This window comes from Silurus aristotelis (assembly GCF_946808225.1).
Source record: "Silurus aristotelis genome assembly, chromosome: 13".
NCBI classification, from domain to species: domain Eukaryota; kingdom Metazoa; phylum Chordata; class Actinopteri; order Siluriformes; family Siluridae; genus Silurus; species Silurus aristotelis.
The window spans coordinates 16,077,839-16,099,961 of record NC_139586.1 but is presented as its reverse complement, the minus strand read 5'-3'; the positions used below and the strand labels follow the sequence as shown (position 1 = coordinate 16,099,961).

Sequence of the window (22,123 nt, the reverse complement as noted above, 5' to 3'; positions counted from 1 at the left end):
TGAAGAACTACCTTCTCGTTGCCCAGACTTTTCTCCATGTAGTATACTTTGTAGTTCTGGATGTCGCCGTTGCCAGTCAGAGGTTTGTCCCAGCTCAGGCTGACTGAAGATGAGGTCTGGACGACAGCTTGGAAGTTTGGAGCAGGCCCAGGTACTTGAACTAAAAGAGACAGAAAATAAAATCAATTGGCCGATGTTTTGTACTGCAGGTGTAGATCCGCCATCTTTGTTCCAATAACAAATAGGATTTACAAATATTTTGCTTCTTATAAAATAAAAAATGCAATAAAATTGTTTACAGATGTTTGAATTATGAACTATAGAAGCGTTTCTCATAGTACTTGTGCCAATCAATCTACATTTTTGTATTGTTTGTTGTGTGTTTTTTTTATTGGTCCTGTAAACCAATCAGATTTATTAAGTGGTGGCTCAGTGATTAAGATGTGGAACCTCTGATCAAAAGGTTGCAAGTTCAAATCTATGCGCCACCAAGCTGCTTCTCCTCGGCTCTTTAGCAAGTCCCTTAACCACCTTAACTGCTCAGCTGTATAGATAAGATCATTGTAAGTCACTCTGTGGGCAAATTCTATAAATGTAAATAAAATAAGGCATTAAACCTGAATCCGAACTGAAGTGATCAACCAATCAGCTGAACCTTTAAGTTGCACTGCAGGCTGGGTTGCCTGGTTTTAATTGTTGGATATATGTTGGGTATATGTTCTTTACACATTTTACATTACAGATCCTCATCACTATTAACAGGGTTAGAGTTAGTCAATGTTCCAGCTCACTCTGACTTTATCTCTGTTTGAAGCAGCACCTGCTTTATGAAACTCTTTGAAGGCAGCAATGCATCACAACATTGGCAAGATACCAAAATATGCCAAAATGACTGGATTGAAGAAAGTATTTTAGAGAAACATTAATGAATATCTTGTGACTACACCAGCTACTTATCCACACAAAAGAAATCAAAACATTTAATGTTTACACACAAACGTTTATACAAAAACGCTTTCCATCGTGCAGATTATTTGATAAACAGGCAAAGTAAAGTCTCTGTGAAGTCAGTGTTCTGTACAAAACATTAGATCTTGACAAGATTCAATGTCTTCCTGACTCTGAAGGCAGAATCGGTTATACTATAGACATTCTCATTTTTGAATAAATCTAGTACTTCCATATATGTTGAGAAGAAGGATACACATCTATAACAATCCACTCTTTAATAGGTTAACTATGAAAAAATACACTTAGTTCAATAGTCTGCACATTCATGAGGTTTGTCACATGTTCACTGTAAATGTGCCTTTAATGTCAGAATGTTCCAACTTGTACACGCACTTCAAACAGAAATCCTGACAAAGCCCATAAAAAAAAGCATTTCCCTCAGTTCGGCACAGAAAGCGAAGTGATGGCAGTTGGCTCAGTAGCTCTTGTGCTGCAGATTCGAACAGTGCCGGCCCTTTGTGTGATGTTTATTAAATTGTGTTAGTTTCGCAGAGGTGGGAGAATGAAAACAGCAGTCTGCGCCGTTTAGCGTCTACTCATCGCCGTACCCAAAGTTTATAAAAGATTACAAAGAAAGCCTCTGATCTCAAAGTGCGGTTTAAACATAAAGAAACGTCATGTGATTAGTGTATAAAAAATAGATGAACCAATCTGGACTTTAATCAATCCAAGCAATAAATGTTGTTATGCCTCATAAACCATAGTCAGAGTTCATTACCCACTAATCTCATGATCTGTCATGTGAGAAGGTCTGTGATAAACATTATGCAATGAATCTAAACGATCGCATGACCCATTAAGTACAGTTTGATCACCAAATTTACAAATGTAAGTGAACATTTTTGTCATTTATCTCACTTATGGAGGCTCCTTCTTATAATAGTTAAACTTATTAGCGAATATAATGCCTATATGCGCTTCCTCTTGGTGATCCCGTAGGACTTTCTGGAATACATGACACAGATTAAGCAGTTCACTGAGTATTTCTGTGTTCGGCATGTGTGTATGAGAGCTGTGTACACACAGGGGAAGCGGCAGGCTCTGTTGGAGGTCCTGCCTCTGGAAGCAGTTCAACAGTTCAGACCTCATTCATAATATGGAGTTCAGGCTGATTGGCTACAGCAGCCTCCCCAGGGTGCTTGGGATCCCACTAGCACTCATTATGAAGTGCTTATTCCAGGCTGCTCCAAGGACACACAGGGTCAGCGGCGACCCAGAAAGCAGCCTGGCTCTCTGCTGGGCTGTGCACAAGCTGATAATGTTTCAAACCATTGGGGATCAGGCTTCAGGACGTTCCCTTGCTTTCCTGGTGCATGTGTTTGTGTTTACCTGCATAATGTAATTTTTGCGAGGTTAACGAGGAGAGTGCAGGAGGAAAAAAAACAGCCTTAGAGGAACACGTGATCTTAATTCCTCCTGCCACATGGGCTGCATTCCAAAAGTGCTGAAAAGATCGGTTGCTCCGAAAGAGCAAATTCTTAGTGGCATTACCTTTATTTTTAAAGCTTGTATGTACCTTCTGGTTGGGTGGCGACCTTCAGGGGGACAGAGCTCTCTCCACGGCCATGCTTATTGTATGCCACCACTCGGAAGGAGTACTTGGTGTCTGGCTTGAGGTTCTGAATGGTGACTTGCATTTCGCCTGGCCTGCTGGTGTTCACGGTCCTCTCCCTGCAGAATGTGACAGTCAGATCAGATCGCAACATAAGCTCAATGTTGACTCACCGCCTTTAACTACATATTTATAAAAAAATTTTTTTTTAAAACTCATAGCACAACAAAATAAAGACTCACATGCTCATCTGTAAGGTGACGCGTTTTAGTTTATGTCCTACCTTTTGGCACCCTCAAGGCCGTAGTAGACAGAGTAAGTGATGTCGTCACCGTGTGGCTCGAGTGGCAGGCGCCAGGTCAGCTTGATGAAGCGGGTGGAGACGAGCGAAGCCACTACATCGCGGGGAGCAGACGGCACGGGACCGGGACTGGGACCAGAGCCAGGGACGGGGTTGGAGCCGGAGCTGCCTTCTGAGCCTGGTGTTACACGGTCAGCAGTGGCACGGATCAGTGTGGGTGAGCGTGTGGGGGTGGCTACATCATTGATCGGAAGCGAGTTGTGGATAAGTGAAGTGAAAATGAAGTGCAAAGTGCGGAAATTCAGGGAGCAAGAGGAAAAAGAAACAGCAAATGAAAAAGAACAGGGAGGAGGAAAAAGGCAAAGTAGGAAAAAAATAAAAATAAAAAAAAGGCATACATAATGGGCCTTTATAAAAAACTAATAAAAACAATGGAATTACAGAAAATTGTTATAAAAGCAAAAAAAAAAAAAAAAAAACTAAATAAGAAAGGAGAGATGGAATGCAAAGAAATTATAAAGACTCAATGCCAGGAATGCACAACACCACTGATCCAAGTTCAGTTTCAGTTAAAGAACCTCGAGACCCTGAAACCTATCTCTCTTAATAACTACCACATTACAAATCTGGCATGGGTTTGGAATATGGGTTTGACATTCTTAATGCAGATATGTGAAATATTTCAAGTCCTGACCACTGGAACACACTGTGGTTGGACTTCAGCATATCTTACTCTTGTTTTCCACTGACAGAGTGAAACTTGAGAAATAATAACAAAAATAAAAAAGCCTTCGCCTATCGTCATTGTGAATTATATCCTCCATAAACTGCACAATTCCAAGTATGCATAATATAAAAACTCAATAATGTGAATCATAACCCTGCCTCTGCATGACAGTAAAAATCAATCATGGTCATAAATGAATGTCTGTAGTGAGGTTAATACAATCCGAAAGTAGAAAGATGAGTGCCATTATTTGCCTGAAACCAAATACCATCTAGGAAATTAAAGTATTATTCCCTAAAAGCAATGTTGTATTGGCATAAAACAAAATTAACATTAAAACAAACATGCCCAGCCACATAACCAAAGTATGGTTTATTCAATGTGATTTATGCTAGCACTCCATTATAATCTGTTCATTATTATCATATATAATTTTATTCTGGGAAATATGAGCACAGATTAGAACCAAACATAGCCATAATTACACACCACTGCTTCTCTGTTGCAAATTAATTTTTTGCACAAACTACAGCTCTATCCGCAGCTAGCCATAATGCTTCATTCAGAAAACTACACAGACTAATGATGCCCATCTGTAAAACACTCATTAATTGTGAGAACCATTAGTCTGTAGTATTCTCTAAGGGATATGACCCATTAACCAGAGAGCATATTAAACATTAGCTGCAACAATTATAGAATCAAACATACATGAAACAAGAAGCCACAAATGTTTCTACGCCATTCTGTCCACGATCTGTATTTAGCTTTTGTGTTGTGTAAAAGTGTGTTGCAGCTCTGTCCATGTCCTAGCAGTTGAATTTCCTCTATCTTGCTCACATACTGTGCCAGAATAAGCTTTCAGAAATCTGCTATCGGATTGACCTCGTTTCAAGGCTGAGCTTCAGTAAACAGCAAAGGCTTGACTTCAGATGAATCGGGTTCGGAAACAGGGAAAAGGTGAAGGGAAGGGTGAACAGAGGAGACTGTACAGAGTGAAAATTGCACCGAAGCCATGTGCTGGTTATCCATCTGGCTCCATTGTGTTTTCAATCCCTCTCTTTTTCTGTCCAAAACTCAACAAGCGCTAACGCGGCAACACATGGTGGCTAACAGCGAAAGACTCATGTTTGTTCTATTCATAGTGAAGAGCAATCGCTGGTGTCGTCTGAACAGATGGCAACAGTGCCTTATTAATAGCAGACATTACAGCTTAGTTGGAAAGGTCACCAGGCAGAATGAAAAAAAAAACTCAGGAAACTATTAGCAGGAAAGTTGCATGGACTTCTGAACCACTTTTACTTTGTATAAACAAAGAAAAGCGTCGGTTACCCAACTGCAAAAAGAGTTCAAAAACAAAAACAAGAGTCTACAGACTCAAGCATTAGCTATTACCTTGAGATGTGCTGGAGCTTCGGTACATTATTAATGGCTTATTAGATCAATATTGATGTGATTTCAAAATACAGAGAGCAGTGATGACTTCTGCATCTCCACTCATTATAGGAAGAAAAGACTGGACAAAAAGGGACCCCACCATGTGCAGCCTTTAGATTTTTAAATTGAAATGTGCAGCTGTTTCATTTATGTAATTATCCTAAGCCAGGTGTAAGGATGACTGGTTTGCATTTTCTAAGGCATTATAAATATCGATATCCTAAACTTGTATGGTACACGTCTGAGGCACAGTCTGATGTAGTCTTTGCACGTCCCATGTGTTCTTTCTAAGTGTCTCTGATGATAACATCATGTGAGACCAGATCTGACAGCTTGTGACATTTGGCTGAGCTGCTGATCTGCAAACAAAAGGCTAAAAGCTTGATACACAAGAGTACAATGCTTTTAGGAAGGAAGTTAAGCAAATCAAAACATACAATCTTTGGGGGTTTGATCATTTTGTCTGCTTTTTTTTTGCTGTCGTCCTGTTGATTGATTAAACATGCTCAGGAGACAAGATTGGACTCTGCAACAAATCTCCCTCACCACAGGTGGACAAATGATGCAATGTTTGTCTGCATTCCACCTTGTTTTGAGAAACACTGGAATATACCAATTTAAGCTATATCTCCAAGATGAATAAGATAAGATATACGATAAGATATACCTTTATTTGTCCCACAGTGGGGAAATTTGCACCAGGAAGCATTGCCTGGTCATTGTGGAGTTTTAGAAACGGAACTTGATCAGTTCTGCAGAGCTTTTGTTCTCGCTTTAGAGTCTGCAAAAAAATGCTGCAGTGTCAGCACTCTGCCAAAGCAGCACAGAGAATGTCATGAATATGGGAAGAAGATGGATTAAAGCATAACACTGTTTTTGAGATTAATTGAATGCAAGCTGACTGGGTGACTCAGGTGACTGGGAATGACTCAGCCTGCTCTCAAATGAAGCATCTTCTTGCTATATATCTAGGGATAATAGCAGGTTCATCAAAGAGTATCTGTGAAGGCCACTGCTTTACAGAGCAGGATGCATTGCTTCACACAAGTGTGTGACATAGATCTCTGCATTGTCCTTGCAGGTAACAACCAGGTTTTAAAAGAGGTTGAAGCCTATTTGCCATCAAGGTCCAGATATGGGTATCAGTTTCACTGAACTCAACTCCCCAGGTTCACAATCTTTTTTTATTTTATTTATTTTTTAAGATAACACTAAGTGACCAATACGCTCAGGATATAAAAAGGTACCAAACTGTAATTTCCTTGCAGCTGTAGTGGTACCCTAACATTCAGCACCTTTACTCTTAAAATAAAAGTCATATATGACATGGTGAACAAAATCAAAGAGCCAAATTTGGCTCATGGACAGAACGAGCCTTTTTGATCAGCTCGTTGAACTTTTCTTTTTTTTTTTTTTTTTTTTTTTTTGCATCTCCAGCAAAGTTGCTTTCTCCCCAGCATACTGCTACAATGAACTGCACATGCTACCACAGAGTGATAGATCTTTATCATCTTACTGCAAATATTAAAGGACCTGGGCTTTCTTAAACGTAGAGTCTGTTTATCCAAGAGTATACATAATATATACGCTTGAAAAACCCACCTAATGGTTCTACTTCCTAACAATTTAGTCACTAATTCGTTTTTGTCTAAGTGCTGAATCCATGATGTTATTAAAATGCAAAAAAAAAAATTATCTTGCTAAAACTTTTGAAATTGAAAAGAGAAGGCTAAAGTAGCTATATCAGGTCAAACATTATTTTGTAAAACCAATGGCTTTTCCATATTAATCTTTAGACTCATTGTTGTGTGTTGGGAAATTAAAACACCACAGCTTCAGGGATAGTCCTGGCTTGGCATTTGATACAAAACCATGCTGTTCTGTTTGGAACCAATATTAGTGTGCAAAGGAGTGCGGGATGGAGACAGGTCTATCAGCACAGTCGGCCTTGTGAAAGGTTGTCTTGTAGTCAGTGGTACGGGCAATTGGGCAGGTTGCCACCTTTGGGGGAACTTCCTGTCAACAGACACCCAAGCTCTCATTGCTTTTTGAAATAAATAAATAAAAAAGTACTGCAAGGTGGCACCTAGAGCCGATGGCTGAGGACACTCATTTAACGCTTCACTGAAATTCTCCTCTCAGGCTGAGATAAGTTTGACCGTTTTTACTGTGAGCTTATGGCTAGGCATTGTGACCTTCATACAACGGCTAATTTGCTGGAAGAGGATGAAACAATGTGAAATTTTTGTGATTTTGCCAGCCTTGCTTTAGCCTTTTCATGTCAGCAAACAGTTGCTCCATGTCTTTGCAGACATTGTTTCCAGGGTTCCAGCATTGAGGGGTTGACGTCTTAACAATAAAAAGCAAAAAAAAACAAACAGGTCGCAGTAGTTTTACCAAAACCTTTTGGTGGCAAGGCAAAAGCCATAACAACTTGCTTGAACTGAGCATCTGCTGTTATGTTTACCAATTTTGAAGGGTCTTCATGAAAGGTCTTCATTTGATTACAGCACTTTCATTACTCTATTCGGTCTTAAAACCAAATGGACCACGTTAGACCACTGGTTATTAACCAGTAAGCCTTGTAAACAACAAGAGAATGTAAAAAGTCACTCGGGGGGCTGCTGAGGTGCTATAAATAACAAACATGTGTGCTCTTCTATTAGTTGTCTTTGCCACACAGGCCTAATTTAAGTGTCAATGGAAAACCAAGAACTCTCTGAGGAGACATCCTGCTCATGTTTTATAGCATACTGCAAGTCCAAGAGCACCACACAAAACAAAGCAAATTAATCACAAATTCTGTCTAAGTCAGCTTGGTGTACCTTGGCATTCTTCACCCTTGATGCATCACACTGACAAATACCAGCCAGTGGGGCAAGCCAGGGGTTCGACTATGGGAAAAAAGCAGGTGAGAGAAGAAACCATGAGTTCTAGGGTGCAACAGTGTGAGAGTTATTCCTGTGCCACGTGGCCTGAGCAGGCTCTCCATGAAATACAGAAGCAGCCATTACAGGGCAGATCTGCTGAAAAAGCCTGCTGTGTGTCAGAAGCTTCTTGTGGGTTTTATTTTCTCCTCCCTCAAGCTGGGAGTTGCAGAGCAACACATCACTCGACTCGCCCCATGCGGAAAATTCCTCACACTCCACCAACCGCACCCAAGCACCACAAACCTGGAGATTAAGTCTGAGTAAAGAGCACTATGGGAGGATCAAACAAACACTGGTAAATGGCTTTCACGGGATGCTGGTTTGATATGAAGCCTCAAGGAGAAAAAAATAAATTGTGAAGTATGTGATAAAATTTGTGACAAAAAAAAGCATCTTGGAGCCACAAATAAAAGCTGAGTGAAGAAAAGCAAGCATTCAAATGCAAATATGAAATCATTCGAATCCAAGTGAGGCAAATAAATAGGATCAGACAAAAGAACAAGAGTTCATCCACAAGTCGTGCCATTCCCATTATTTTTTTTTTAACAAACATCCGAAAAGTGCAGTTTATTGAGATACAGTGAGGAAAATAAGTATTTGAACACCCTGCTATTTTGCAAGTTCTCCCACTTAGAAATCATGGAGGGGTCTGAAATTGTCATCGTAGGTGCATGTCCACTGTGAGAGACATAATCTTAAAAAAATAATCCAGAAATCACAATGTATGATTTTTTAACTATTTATTTGTATGATATAGCTGCAAATAAGTATTTGAACACCTGAGAAAGTCAATGTTAATATTTGGTACAGTAGCCTTTGTTTGCAATTACAGAGGTCAAACGTTTCCTGTAGTTTTTCACCAGGTTTGCACACACTGCAGGAGGGATTTTGGCCCACTCCTCCACACAGATCTTCTCTAGATCAGTCAGGTTTCTGGCCTGTCGCTGAGAAACACGGAGTTTGAGCTCCCTCCAAAGATTCTCTATTGGGTTTAGGTCTGGAGACTGGCTAGGCCACGACAGAACCTTGATATGCTTCTTACAGAGCCACTCCTTGGTTATCCTGGCTGTGTGCTTCGGGTCATTGTCATGTTGGAAGACCCAGCCTCGACCCATCTTCAATGCTCTAACTGAGGGAAGGAGGTTGTTCCCCAAAATCTCGCAATACTTGGCCCCGGTCATCCTCTCCTTAATACAGTGCAGTCGCCCTGTCCCATGTGCAGAAAAACACCCCCAAAGCATGATGCTACCACCCCCATGCTTCACAGTAGGGATGGTGTTCTTGGGATGGTACTCATCATTTTTCTTCCTCCAAACACGTTTAGAGGAATTATGACCCAAAAGTTCTATTTTGGTCTAATCTGACCACATGACTTTCTCCCATGACTCCTCTGGATCATCCAAATGGTCATTGGCAAACTTAAGACGTGCCTGGACATGTGCTGGTTTAAGCAGGGGAACCTTCCGTGCCATGCATGATTTCAAACCATGACGTCTTAGTGTATTACCAAAAGTAACCTTGTAAACGGTGGTCCCAGCTCTTTTCAGGTCATTGACCAGCTCCTCCTGTGAAGTTCTGGGCTGATTTCTCACCTTCCTTAGGATCATTGAGACCCCACGAGGTGAGATCTTGCATGGAGCCCCAGTCCGAGGGAGATTGACAGTCATGTTTAGCTTCTTCCATTTTCTAATGATTGCTCCAACAGTGGACCTTTTTTCACCAAGCTGCTTGGCAATTTCCCTGTAGCCCTTTCCAGCCTTGTGGAGGTGTACAATTTTGTCTCTAGTGTCTTTGGACAGCTCTTTGGTCTTGGCCATGTTAGTAGTTGGATTCTTACTGATTGTATGGGGTGGACAGGTGTCTTTATGCAGCTAACGACCTCAAACAGGTGCATCTAATTTAGGATAATAAATGTAGTGGAGGTGGACATTTTAAAGGCAGACTAACAGGTCTTTGAGGGTCAGAATTCTAGCTGATAGACAGGTGTTCAAATACTTATTTGCAGCTGTATCATACAAATAAATAGTTTCAAAATCATACATTGTGATTTCTGGATTTTTTTTTTTTAGATAATGTCTCTCACAGTGGACATGCACCTACGATGACAATTTCAGACCCCTCCATGATTTCTAAGTGGGAGAATTTGCAAAATAGCAGGGTGTTCAAATACTTATTTTCCTCACTGTATCTGCCAGCCTTTCACACTGAGGCATGTGAAAATATGGCTGAAAGACACAGAGTGAGAAAGCAACTAATCCTCATTACAAAAGCTGAAATCCAATTCAATAAAAGATATAAGAAACTCATTATGAACTATGGAATAATGTTAACCTAGCCGGCATTTCTCTTCACATACAAACACAACTATCCTTCTGTTGTCTGAGTAAAAAAAAAACACAAACCTCAGCAATAGCAGAGTTGCGCTTTAGGTAATAATAGCCTGTCAGGGCATGAGATAAAAACAAAACAACTCGGGCGAGAAAAAAAATAAAGTAAATCTCCGATGTCTCTGTGTACAGGAGAAAAGAAGGGCAGTGATTTAAAAAAAAAAAAAAAAAAAAGAAAAAAAGAAAAAAAAAGGGGGTTAACAAAAAATAAAAAAAAACAAGAGATTGACTTCTAATGCTTACTGAGCAATAGCATGCATTTAAATAAATGTTCATGCTTTAATAAACATGCTTCCCAGTTTAGCATGTGCCAGTCCAGATGGTAGTGAGGCTCAGGGCTTTAATAAACGCCTTCCACTACACCTGGCAAGCTGCTTTAATAGCATAAAGCTTAATAGCACTGGCAGAATGGAGTATTTACAGGCAATTTAGTGTTGTGTATACTGGGGACATCATAGGCCTTCTGGAGAAAATCTCTTATTAAACACCAATATCTTTATTCTTCTGTATCTTCTGTTCAGGCAGATCTGCTACCTATGAAGGTGAATCTACCTTCCCACCATAGGTGGAATGTTCATGTATAAGATTTTTTAAGTTAATTTTTTTTTTTATTATTAATAAAATAACCTGCTACCTTTTCAAAAATAGTCCTGTTAGCAATTACTTGTCTAATATGTCTTACAGAAGCCAATAAATGGCTTAACACAGCCTCCACTGACAAATGCTGTTTCTCCATTTCTAGAGAGTTTTATTTAACATTTTTGGACACAACAATAATAACACCACTGGATTATTGGAATCACAGATCTTGTGATTTGAAAATTGCACTCTTTCAAATAATTTTATTATAAAGCAATCACTCAGCCCTACTTTACAGAACCCTACTAAGAGAACAGGTAAAGTAGAAGTTGAAATGCACAAAGAAACACATGAGTCTTCATAATATTGAGCACAAATCTATCCTGCATATTTTCTGTCAAACAGATGTTCACATTTCCAGGGGAATGTTCCAGAGATGATATGATCTTGACTACCAAATGACACATGAGCATCAAGATCAACCAAGGCCCCCATGAGGGTGAGGTTTCTCAGCCACAACCCATATGCACAAGTGTGTGCACAAACACACAGGACAGTTGGCACTGGCAGACAGAAGCAAATATCACCACATACTTCACTTACACCCATTACTGGATTAACCTCAGTCCATTGCATGAGTGTTAAAAGACTTGTTTTGCTAATCCTTAAACCTGAATTCCCAGTCACCCTAAAGAGACATAGATTGATACTGTTCTATTAGCATATGATCTTTGGCCTCCCTGCAGCTGCTGTGGGTGCCGTGTGGGAAACAGTATGCAAGACTGCACTAAGCAGCTTAAAACTCATGTACAATTGAGAGAAATAACCTATGATAAAATAATGTAATATTTAACAAGGTTAGCATGCTGCATGTCAATTTTAATGTGCACTCTGTTGAAATTTTTATTATATTTCAGTTCATTATACAGCACATTTAAACTCTATTGTTTTATTTTTCCCAGGAAAAGCTCTGGCCTGAGTGCCTTTTGTGATGATGTATGGAAATATTTTATTTTATTTTATTGGTCACACACATAACCACACCCATGTGTTGTTTGGGAAATATATTAAAATAACATGCATGGAAAATCCTTTGTTCCTGATGGTTCATGACACAAAAATAGAATTTACATAAACAAGAATTTCTTGTAATACACAAATTTTGGGGTCAGTAATTGTAGTTAAAGTTACTTTTAAATCAATATTTATAAATACGGAGTAATGTGAGTATGTTAACAGAGCTGTGGGGGAGTTTGTGTTGAACAAACAAGCAGTCCACACATTGCGCATATAATAACAGTAAAAGCAATCTTCCCAGGACAAAATTGTATCAACTAACTAAATTGCCTAGCTCATGCTCAAGATTTTATGCATTATTATAAGAAATTAAGATGAAATAAATATTTAGGTACCAAATCCAATGATGAGAATAACTGTCTTTGATAAATAGAACTTGAGTTGGGGCTGTTTAAGAAGGACAACCAAATCACATACTGATGGATGTTCCAGAAAGTGATATTTGCAATATTGGAATATAAAATAATTTTTTTTTTTAGCAAGACTCAATTTGTATCCGCAGAATTTTGCAAACAGAAAAAAAATAAAAATAAAATCAGTAAGAGAGGAAATGGACTATGAAAAAATAACATGTACTGGAAGCAAGTAATGTTTTTGTATTACACTGGGCATATAGCTAAAATTCAACCAAACTACACTAAAATCACTAAATCATAACCTATAAATTCTTCTGAAGAAGCATAGTGGAAAAGTGACCCCGGCAGTATAAACAGTGCAAACATTTACATACTCATAAAAATAAGTGCTATGTAAGTTCTATCACATTAAAAATGACAAAAATAGTATGATTCTGAATATAAAAGTACTGGTGTGATATTGTAAAATTGGATGCGTTTAACAGATACATACCTTGATCTAGAATAAGGAGTTGAGCGCTGGCCTGTATGTTGCCCACTTCATTCTCAGCTAGACACTGATAAAACCCCTCATCTGTTTTCACCAGGCCTTGCACCTGCAGATTCTGCTCTTTCTGCAAATCCAGACATCACAAAAACTCATTGAAGTCATCAACAATCACAAATATCATTGCAGTCATAGAGATAATGCCAGGTTTACCAGAATTCGGAAGTAGTCACTGGGAACCACGGCATCGCCATTTTTAACCCATTTGATGGTGGGGGCAGGGGATCCAGTCGCTTCGCATTCGAAAACTATGTCCGTAGCCTCGTGTGCATACGTGTCAGATGGTCTCTTCAGAAACTGTGGAGGAACTGCAAAGACAGATTTATTCATGAGTGGAAAGCTAATGAGAACCTACTGGAAGTTTGCAGAGATGTTACAGAAAACATTTTGCTTTTTTGCATCAGTCACCTACATGCTGTGAAAGTATGTGCTTCCACATCCCTGCAGTGACAGTACAGCAAAAGTAACAAGTCTTGCTTCTTACATCTAAATGCCTGTTGATAGTGGAAGGAACAAAAAAAAAAAAAACCCACATCCATTTTTGACCTTACATTTAAGACTTGTTTGATCTCGCCAAAGATTGCAGCATTCGTGTCTTATCTGCTAAAAGGTCACACAGCATGAGTGAGGGTCTTGTATCAACTGCCCCATAGAGCTCGTAATTGGGATGCTGTTCTGTAATCAGAATCAGGTGCACTCACCTTGACCTGCCTGTCAGCCAAACATCTCTGTTTTTCATTGAAAATCTACAATGACCGCATCAGTAAAGAGCACTAGTTTTACTTGATAATATGGTTGAGGTTAGGATTCTGCACTTAATCAGTTTCCAGTCTTGGTCCAGTACTGTCTTTAGGCATTCTAACATTCTAATTAAAAATTATAATTAGAAAAAAATAGTTCACTGATCATCTTAAATGTTTTGCAAGCATTTGTGAACCCAAGTACCATCAACTAACAACTAGAAAGCGCTTGCAAGAAGCAGTCTGTTAGCAAAAAACCCAGAATATTAGTCTGGGACATAACCAAGATATACAGAGACATTCTTTTTTTTTTGCAAAATGAGAGATAGAAAGAAAAGAAAGAAAACATTTTCACAAACAATTTTACAATTACTGTAAAAAAAAAAAAAAAAAAAAAAAAAAAAAAATGTAATGGAAGCATTAATAACTTAATGTTAAGAAAATGTCAGCAGCCATAAGGACCAGAGAATAGATCTTACTCACTATTTATTAAACCCCGAGCTCTAAGATTAATTATACCACTAGTGACTCTACTGACACGCAATGTCCCATCAATTTAATACAAGCATACAAATAATTACTTTTCAATAATAAATATAAAAATGTTGATTATTTTAATAGGTGGGTAAAATTATTTTGCTCAGGTCTATGGAAGTGAGGAAAATAAAATATTTCTGACTACAAATGTTGAAAATAATGCAAAATGTATAGTGTATACAATTTGCTTCCTCAGTGCATACAGTGTGTTTTCGTGTGTGTGTGCGTGTGTGTGTGCGTGTGTGTGTGTGTGTGTGGCGACGAGGGACTGCCGAGTGAGCCTGAGTTTCTGCAGCATTTGTTATCTGCTAGAGGGAGTAATCCTGCTTGCAGCACTCCCTCCACTGCCACGCGCCATTTAGCCCAAATAGAGTACACACACACACACACACACACACACACACACACACACACACACACACACACACACACACACACACACACACACAAACACACAAACACACAAACACACAAACACACACACACACACACACACACACACACACACACACACAAACGGACGCCGGCGGAAGGCGGGCCGATCCGCGAGTGGACGCCGACAGACGTCAAAATGGACAAGTGTGTGGGTGAACCCCGGCGTGAGTCCTGAATAGGAAATCGGCGGGATAAATAAAGAAAGCTCTGCTCGGCGAACTATTGTCTGTCTCTTTCTTCCAGTGGAATATTTTACAGTAAAAAAATGACATTAATTATGGTTTTAAAAAGAAAGAAAGAAAGAAAGAAAGAAAGAAAGAAAGAAAGAAAGAAAGAAAGAAAGAAAGCTTTGACTGATTCAAGTAGTCAAGAAACAGAACAGAAAAAATATGAATGTTAATTAAAGCTTTATTAGATTCATGCTAAAGAATGAAGTTGACTGGCTTTGTCCTTTATCTTTTCACTAAGATTCAGTAATTTGCTTTTTCTACACATTCTCTCCACTAGAGTAACAAATTATTCGATGGTCATTTCCTTAACATGTTGAATTGCTGCACTATGTTAATCCAAAAATGAATGATGTTTGCAGATTTTTAAGATTGATGGAATAGCACATGATAGCTACATCAATTACAGAAGACACATGAAAATGACACTTTTCTGGTTTTTCAGTAGTAATCACAATTCTCTTTCCCCTCTCCTCTACGTTACTGTTACATCAGTGAATAAAAGGATTTTTTTTTTTTTTAACATGCTGTAGATTTTTTGGCTGTTTTTCTTATTAGCAACATTAGAGAGTGGGGAAATCTTGTAAGGAGCTCACCATGACACAAACACAACCCTTGTTGGTCCTTTAACTAAAGATTTTCTAATCTGAGAAGCAGAGCCATGGCAAGGCTTAAACGATAAACAGCTCTCGACACGTCCTCTGGTAGGCTGATGAGGTCTGGGAAGCCAACCTGCTGAACAACACTTGTCTCACACTGCTGGTTTCACACTCCCACCATCTACACACTGGACAGATGGTGTGCCTAACATGAGCGCCACTTAAATCTCTGACATCTGACGCTTCTTCATACACAGCAATATGGGGTGAAACCCTGCACACTGAAAAAGTGCACACCATCAGGTTGTGGTTAAATCTTAACAGACAGAGGTATAATGTCATGATATTGATATTTTGTAATCTCTCCTTAAAAAAAAAAAAAAAACAACACAAACCTCCATAAAATCTGCAATGGTTTAAGCTAACTGTAATTGTGTAAGCCTGTGGGTCTCTACTGGTTGCTTTCTTCTGTAGAAATATATGCCTGATATTTTAATTATCCAATTGAACACCTTTAGCGAGGTATAGATCATATGCTGGTATTTAATGGACGAAGACAGGGATCATTAGGACATCTTAAGCAGCCAGAATCCTTGGACCTCAGCTCCTGACGCTGACATGACACACTGGCCAATCATGTGCAGCATGCTAACTCAGAGCCAGGTTATGAAAGTTTAATACACCAGACTTATAATTTATGAACCACTATAGGCCCTGAAACTCGCACACACATCCACATGTATTACATAGCATGCGAACACCTACATGCATTCCCACGCATGTTAGAACGCACTGACACATTCTGGCTTACATACCTGAACTCATTACTGCTTACAGGTCACACGCACACACATACAGTCCCATTAGTGCAACCACGAGGCCTGGAAATAAAAAGACTTCGAGCTCCACTGCTCACCAATCGTACTGCTCCGTAATTAAAACCTACTGTGTCCTCTGGCCCAATTTATTGTCATGCCAACTCCAATAAAGAGAGAGGCAGTGCAGCCGCACTGGACCTCGCTCCCCATTCACTGAGGCCTCAAGCTGTTGCTCTCATCTTTAACCTCTGCCTCAGCGGAGATGGCAAGAAAACACATATATTTAAAGGCAAAGCGTCCATCAGATACTCTTTGAGCCAGTAAATAACAAGCCAGATTTTCTGTTTTTTTCATACCTACATATGGCAGCTGACATGAACTACAAATGCAAAACAACACTTTTCTTTCTTCTTTCTGAAGAGAGAAAAAAAAAAACGTTGACTTTAGCTAATTATCAAGAAGTAAGAATTATATCTGTTTCAAAGTTTTTTCTTTATCTGGCAGCACGACAAACTTCTCAAAGGGTACAGGGTTAGATATCAATTTGTGTAAAGTAAATTAAGTGATCAAACGGGAAACCACTAACATTCAAAAGAAACAAGGCACACAGTGCATGCTCAAGTTCGTTCAAAGAAAATCAGCTGGACATCTTGTGGGAAAAAGCTGTTTTGAAAGCGCCTTTCTGTTTGTTCTGTACGGAAACAGAGAGCGCCGTCAATCCTGCTATGCATCTGGTTAGGTGACTTCATTACCACAATGGCGTTTATTAAGAGTCTATGGCAAAACCTTTGCGTTGGATCCAATGCTTTTGAAAGAAGCTCATCTCTGGGGCTCTAGGGATCTTAAATTTAAATGGTAAGGAAAAAAAAAAGGAGAGGGGAACTAGAAAGCTGAAGACCTTGGCGCAGTACCACTGTGCCATGTTGGGAATTGTGAGCAGAGCCCCTCACACTGGTGCATCCACACAATGACTTTCCCACCCACAGAGCCACCAAGCTCTTCGTCTCTTTCATTCACTTGTCACACCCAGAATATTTGCATGAAGTGTGAAGCATAGGAAAAAGATCTGGGTCCTACGCCATTTCCCTGATTTCACACTCGCCTTGTGCACCCTTCATCCTTGACACAATGCTTCGTAGGCTTTACTGACGGCTTCCTTTGTGTCCTACTCGGTCCCATGTCACGGCAATTCAAAGCATCAGTCTCAGTTCTATACCTGTTTATGTAAACACAGTCAGAGCGTGCTTGAAGCATACAATCCAATTACAGAACAACGTCATTTAGAAAGCACAGACGGACTTAGGATAGAGTAGATGAATGTTCCACAGCCAACCGTTCACTCAACGAGACAGAAATTTATTTTTTCCCTAAATTGCATTTAGTATTGATTCTTTGTAAATATATAAGCATGAAAAAAATCGCTTGGTTGTTGGATGCCACTTTAAAAACGGTGGCCAGGATGTTTAGGATATTGGCAGATTGAGATTTTGCAAGCTTTGGGTCTCATCATCCTTTAGGTAAAAACTATTATTTTTTTTCTTTTGTTTCAACTTCAACTACATTAAGCTATAGAAGAAAATGAAAGCTGATTTACCTGCATCCTTTACACCCAAATTACTAACAGGTTTAGAAGAAGCTTTAGAAATTGATGACATCAATTCCACAGCCGCACAGAGCGAATAGCCATCGATAGTCATTTGTAGGTAGCGTTTGTGAACTCCCCTGAGACATTTGCAAATACAACGTGGAACATACAAAGCAAGCGTTGTGGCAGCAGAGCAGCTGAGCAATTAATCAGTCACAATCTATTCAAGCCACCACCTCAAACCATGTGTGAATCTGTTAAACATTCAATCAACAGATTAGTACTTTAATGACCATGTATCTATATCGCACTACATGCTGTACCGGTTATATGACATGCAGTCTCAGTGTTACCTTGTATCGTGAGCTCTCCCCGGGCTTCAATGGAGTCGTTTGCATTATACGCCAGGCAGCTGTATATCCCACCATCCTCTTCGGTCAGGTTAAAGATCAGCAGACTGCCCCCGCCAAGCAGCTCAAATCGGCCATCAAGGCTGAGAGGAAAGGAGAAAATAAAGAAGCTGGTCAATACTCTGACTGAAGTGCTTACAACCACAGCAGGAGCTTTACGGGTGCAATAACTGAATTATCACTCTAGCTTCACTCAGGTCAATGCTATTAAATACAGCCACAGTGAGGTGTGATGTGCATCAGAATGAATATAGATGAGCCGGGCATAATACTAAATTAAATGCTACCAGAAGAAATTTTATTTCACTGCTACCTCACAATTTTACCCATGCAGCTGAAATTTTCCAGTGAAAATCGACTGATCTGTTTCTTTAAACCGCTGCAAAAAAACAAAAACAAAAAAAAACCCTTTTAAAACTGTTTGGCCAGGTGGGCTTTATGATTCAGGAACCTGCGGGACTGGAAGGGTGTGGTCAATAACTAGTGAATGTTGTCAAATTATGTGTTTAAATGAGAGCAGATGAGTGGTCAAAATAGCTGTGTGAGTGGGTGAAGTCACAGATCAACTCTACCTGTTTGGAACTGTTTATCCTGAATATGTCTAGGTTATGCCACCAAACCTTATTCGAGTTGTCCAGAACTGCAACCAGAGCCCAAATAAATGTGCATTATGCAAGAGACTGGGAAAGAAATAATTGGCTGTGCCAGCATCAGTTAATTACATTAGAATTACTGTCCAGGCTTTGGTACACCAATGGCATCTTCGTGTTTTGCTTTGTCTTTTAATCTCCTCTGCACAGGGGGTGGGGTTTGACTGCACTGAAGGAGGAGCACAATGGGATAGAGAGGAAATCGATAGGCCAAATGAGAACAACTGATGAGACATCCAGAATAAGCAAGCAAGAAGACTGACAGCGAGAGACAGTCATGAGGGGAATAGACAGGAAGAGATAGACAGAAATAGAGAATGACGCAAATAGAAAGAGAGAGAGAGAAAGAGAGAGAGAGAGAGAGAGAGAGAGAGAGAGAGAGAGAGAGAGAGAGAGAGAGAGAGAGAGAGAGAGAAAGCTGGCCTCTTGCTGTGTTAACATGTGAATGCAGACACAGCAGTTCCTTTGCTTAACCCAATCCACCAGCTATTGATTGATTCAAATTCCAAGGCCACTAATACCACTGTTCTCCTAGTATGCACAGGGCACCTCCTCACTATCCACACTAGTCTCTCAGACCTGGACCATCTGCTGTGTGCAGGGTATAAGAATCCAATATTCACACTGGAGTTCTGATTACACGGTCAGAAACATGTTTTGCTATAGAACATGCTTTTAGGTATCGACTCATTTCCTTTAGAAGGTACTATGATGTACCATAAGGTACAGAACAACCTCTGTTGGTAACATTGTCAGAAATTTTGTCCTGAAGTTCAGTACAGTTTGGCTCTGGTATAGCAAGCACTGCAGTATGTTCTTTAGGAAATGAGCAGCTCAAACACTAACTCCCCAAGAGAGTCATTGGGCAGCTCTGGCACCCAACCCACAAACCCACAGGAGAGAGTTCAGCACCTCTCATAAAGGGGGCCTTTGTCCTTCTGGTTTAAGCCAAACCAAACACATAAGCTATACTGCCGAGCACAAGACCACAGAACGTTCCTTTGTATGCTCGGGTAATACTTTTTCTAAGCAATGATGTCATTATTTAGGGAAAAAAAGCAAGATCCTCAAATCATCAGAGCTTCAGTGCATGAGGTTTCTTGTGGTCTGTAGTTAAAAGCACAATGTTCATGAAAATTATGTTTAACTGCACAGTCTGAGGGGCTTCACAATTTTGACATATCTTTGTATAAACTCAAACTGCATTCTGTCTGGGTAATACAAAAGATTGTTGAAATAAAAATCCGACGTAGTGTTTGCATTTGAGGAAGCAAATGAATCAACATGAAGCCGAACATGAATCAATTAAAAATGCATTACACAAAGCTTGTCCCCCTACAAAGACCTTTTAATTAGTTGCAAATTTTCAGTATCACTTATCTCCCACTTATCCACAGTAACAGGCATGAAGCTAGGGACCTCTTGGGATAAGTTAACACTGGTGACAAATAAAATTGTTCTATAAACAATGAGGACTCGCAATGGGGTTGTTTTTCTGTTAAATCTTGCCTTGGTTCTGATTTTAATTTTGTAAGAAGTACCAGCACATCTTTACCTTAAGTCACCTTAAACGATCCAGAACAAACATGGTTGAGCTGCTGATTAAAGGACTAGCAGATACCATGACTGTGACCAGGAGATACATTAATTGGGATTGATCCAACTGGCACAAAAAGAGATTGTAACTGCAGCCTCAGAACTCAAGGTGAAAAGACGATCAGGTGATGGCTGGTTATATATAAACCACCATCTCTGGGTGTCCAGTTCAATGTTGTATTTGACAGGGGACACAAAAGAGTGCCTATAATTATGCCCTTTTTTTTTTTTTTTTTTTTTAATAGGAGAGGTGTAGAAACAACCATATGGAGAGAAGTCCAATGTTGCTTTGATTGTTTCTAGAAACCCCAGAAGGTACCATGTACCTCGCTCTATTTGTTTTGTCAGGAATTCTGCTGGCAAACCGATATTTTTGATTAGATCATTACGATAGAGCCCAAAGCCACAACTTGTCTAATGTGCAGAGAGAAGAGATCTAAGACAAAGAGGCAGACAAGGCAAGAGATATAGCAGCTGCTCAATGCATGGAGAAGCTAGTGAGGGTCCAGAAGAAAGAAAGGATGCAAGCGGAAAAACACAAACACAGCTGGAATCCTCTACTTGCTTACTCATGGTCCAAATTCCCCATTTTGAGGTCAACAATGTTTTTTGTTAGGGTTTTGCAATGCACTGCCCTTTACTGAATTATTCATTAACAGAAAGCAGAAGTGGACTTGTCCAGGATTCTATGCCAACCATTAGTGTATCCTTTACAAGTTATCCCTGTCTATATTTATTCCAAGGCTACCATTATATTCCCTGGTATGTCAGTCAGTGAGTCACCCAAGACCTCATTTTAGTTTGGCTGACTGTGAAAGATTCAAGACATTTGGTACGATTCCATGGTCAATCAAAACCAAACATTTCCCAGCAAACACAACAGAAGAGACCAATGCACTCTGGCTTCTCTTTCAGGCACTATTCTAATACCAAAGCCATTAGCAACACAGAAGGAATGAACCAGAAACAGCAGACGCTCACTGTTAATCTTGTAATAATACAGACACAGCACAAAAAGGCATCAGAAATTATAGCCTATTAACATTGATAAGCGGTTCCCCAATGCCACTCTCACAGTCATTTGGTCCCTCTTTTGTGTAGGACAGCAGCAAGTGTACAGTGATTGACCCCAAATTGGATTTTAAATGGTGTTCCAGAGAATAAGCAGAGACGAGTGACAGACACAAAAAGGAGTGAGGGAGGGAAAGACAGCCCATCAGTATGCTAATGTTGTAAATGGACGTCAGACAACCACCTCAAATCAAACTATCACCTGGACTGTCCTGCGAAACAACAACAAAACAGTCTTTTAAATTGTGCTAAAGAGACCATCCTCGCTGAGCTGTGTCAACACAAACGTCATGACATTCAAAGGTAGAAAGAAGAAAGACGATCTGAGGCATGAGGGATGATTTACATGCAGTGTCAGCCTTGTTGCCTATACATTATTCATCAACTTTATTGAAGGCAGATGATTCCATTCAAACCTAGACAAATGCTTATCTACCTTGTGGCTGAATAAGTGACTCAGACTTTTTAGCAGCCATTGTCTTTGAAATGCAATGCTTTATCATCAAATTCCTTTTTATTCTGCTGCCATGCTTAAATTAACTGTTAATGGA

The 22,123-nt window shown here is 39.7% G+C and overlaps 1 protein-coding gene across 21 annotated transcripts in view; it reads right to left on the bottom strand.

Moving 5' to 3' along the window:
- The window catches only part of neo1a (neogenin 1a), a 119,046-nt gene that overhangs the window by 17,292 nt on the left and 79,631 nt on the right, over nt 1–22,123 (bottom strand). For 11 of the 21 annotated variants that reach the window (XM_083558705.1, XM_083558716.1, XM_083558703.1 and 8 more), the window contains exons 5-10: nt 18,199–18,338; nt 13,058–13,212; nt 12,851–12,971; nt 2,847–3,042; nt 2,528–2,682; nt 12–160 (exon numbers count right to left, since the gene is read on the bottom strand). In XM_083558705.1, the coding sequence (XP_083414831.1) occupies nt 12–160; nt 2,528–2,682; nt 2,847–3,042; nt 12,851–12,971; nt 13,058–13,212; nt 18,199–18,338 (916 nt within the window). Of the gene's footprint in view, nt 1–11; nt 161–2,527; nt 2,683–2,846; nt 3,100–12,850; nt 12,972–13,057; nt 13,213–18,198; nt 18,339–22,123 lie in introns of all 21 variants that reach the window. The other 10 variants (XM_083558698.1, XM_083558709.1, XM_083558699.1 and 7 more) reach the window with 1 other exon arrangement.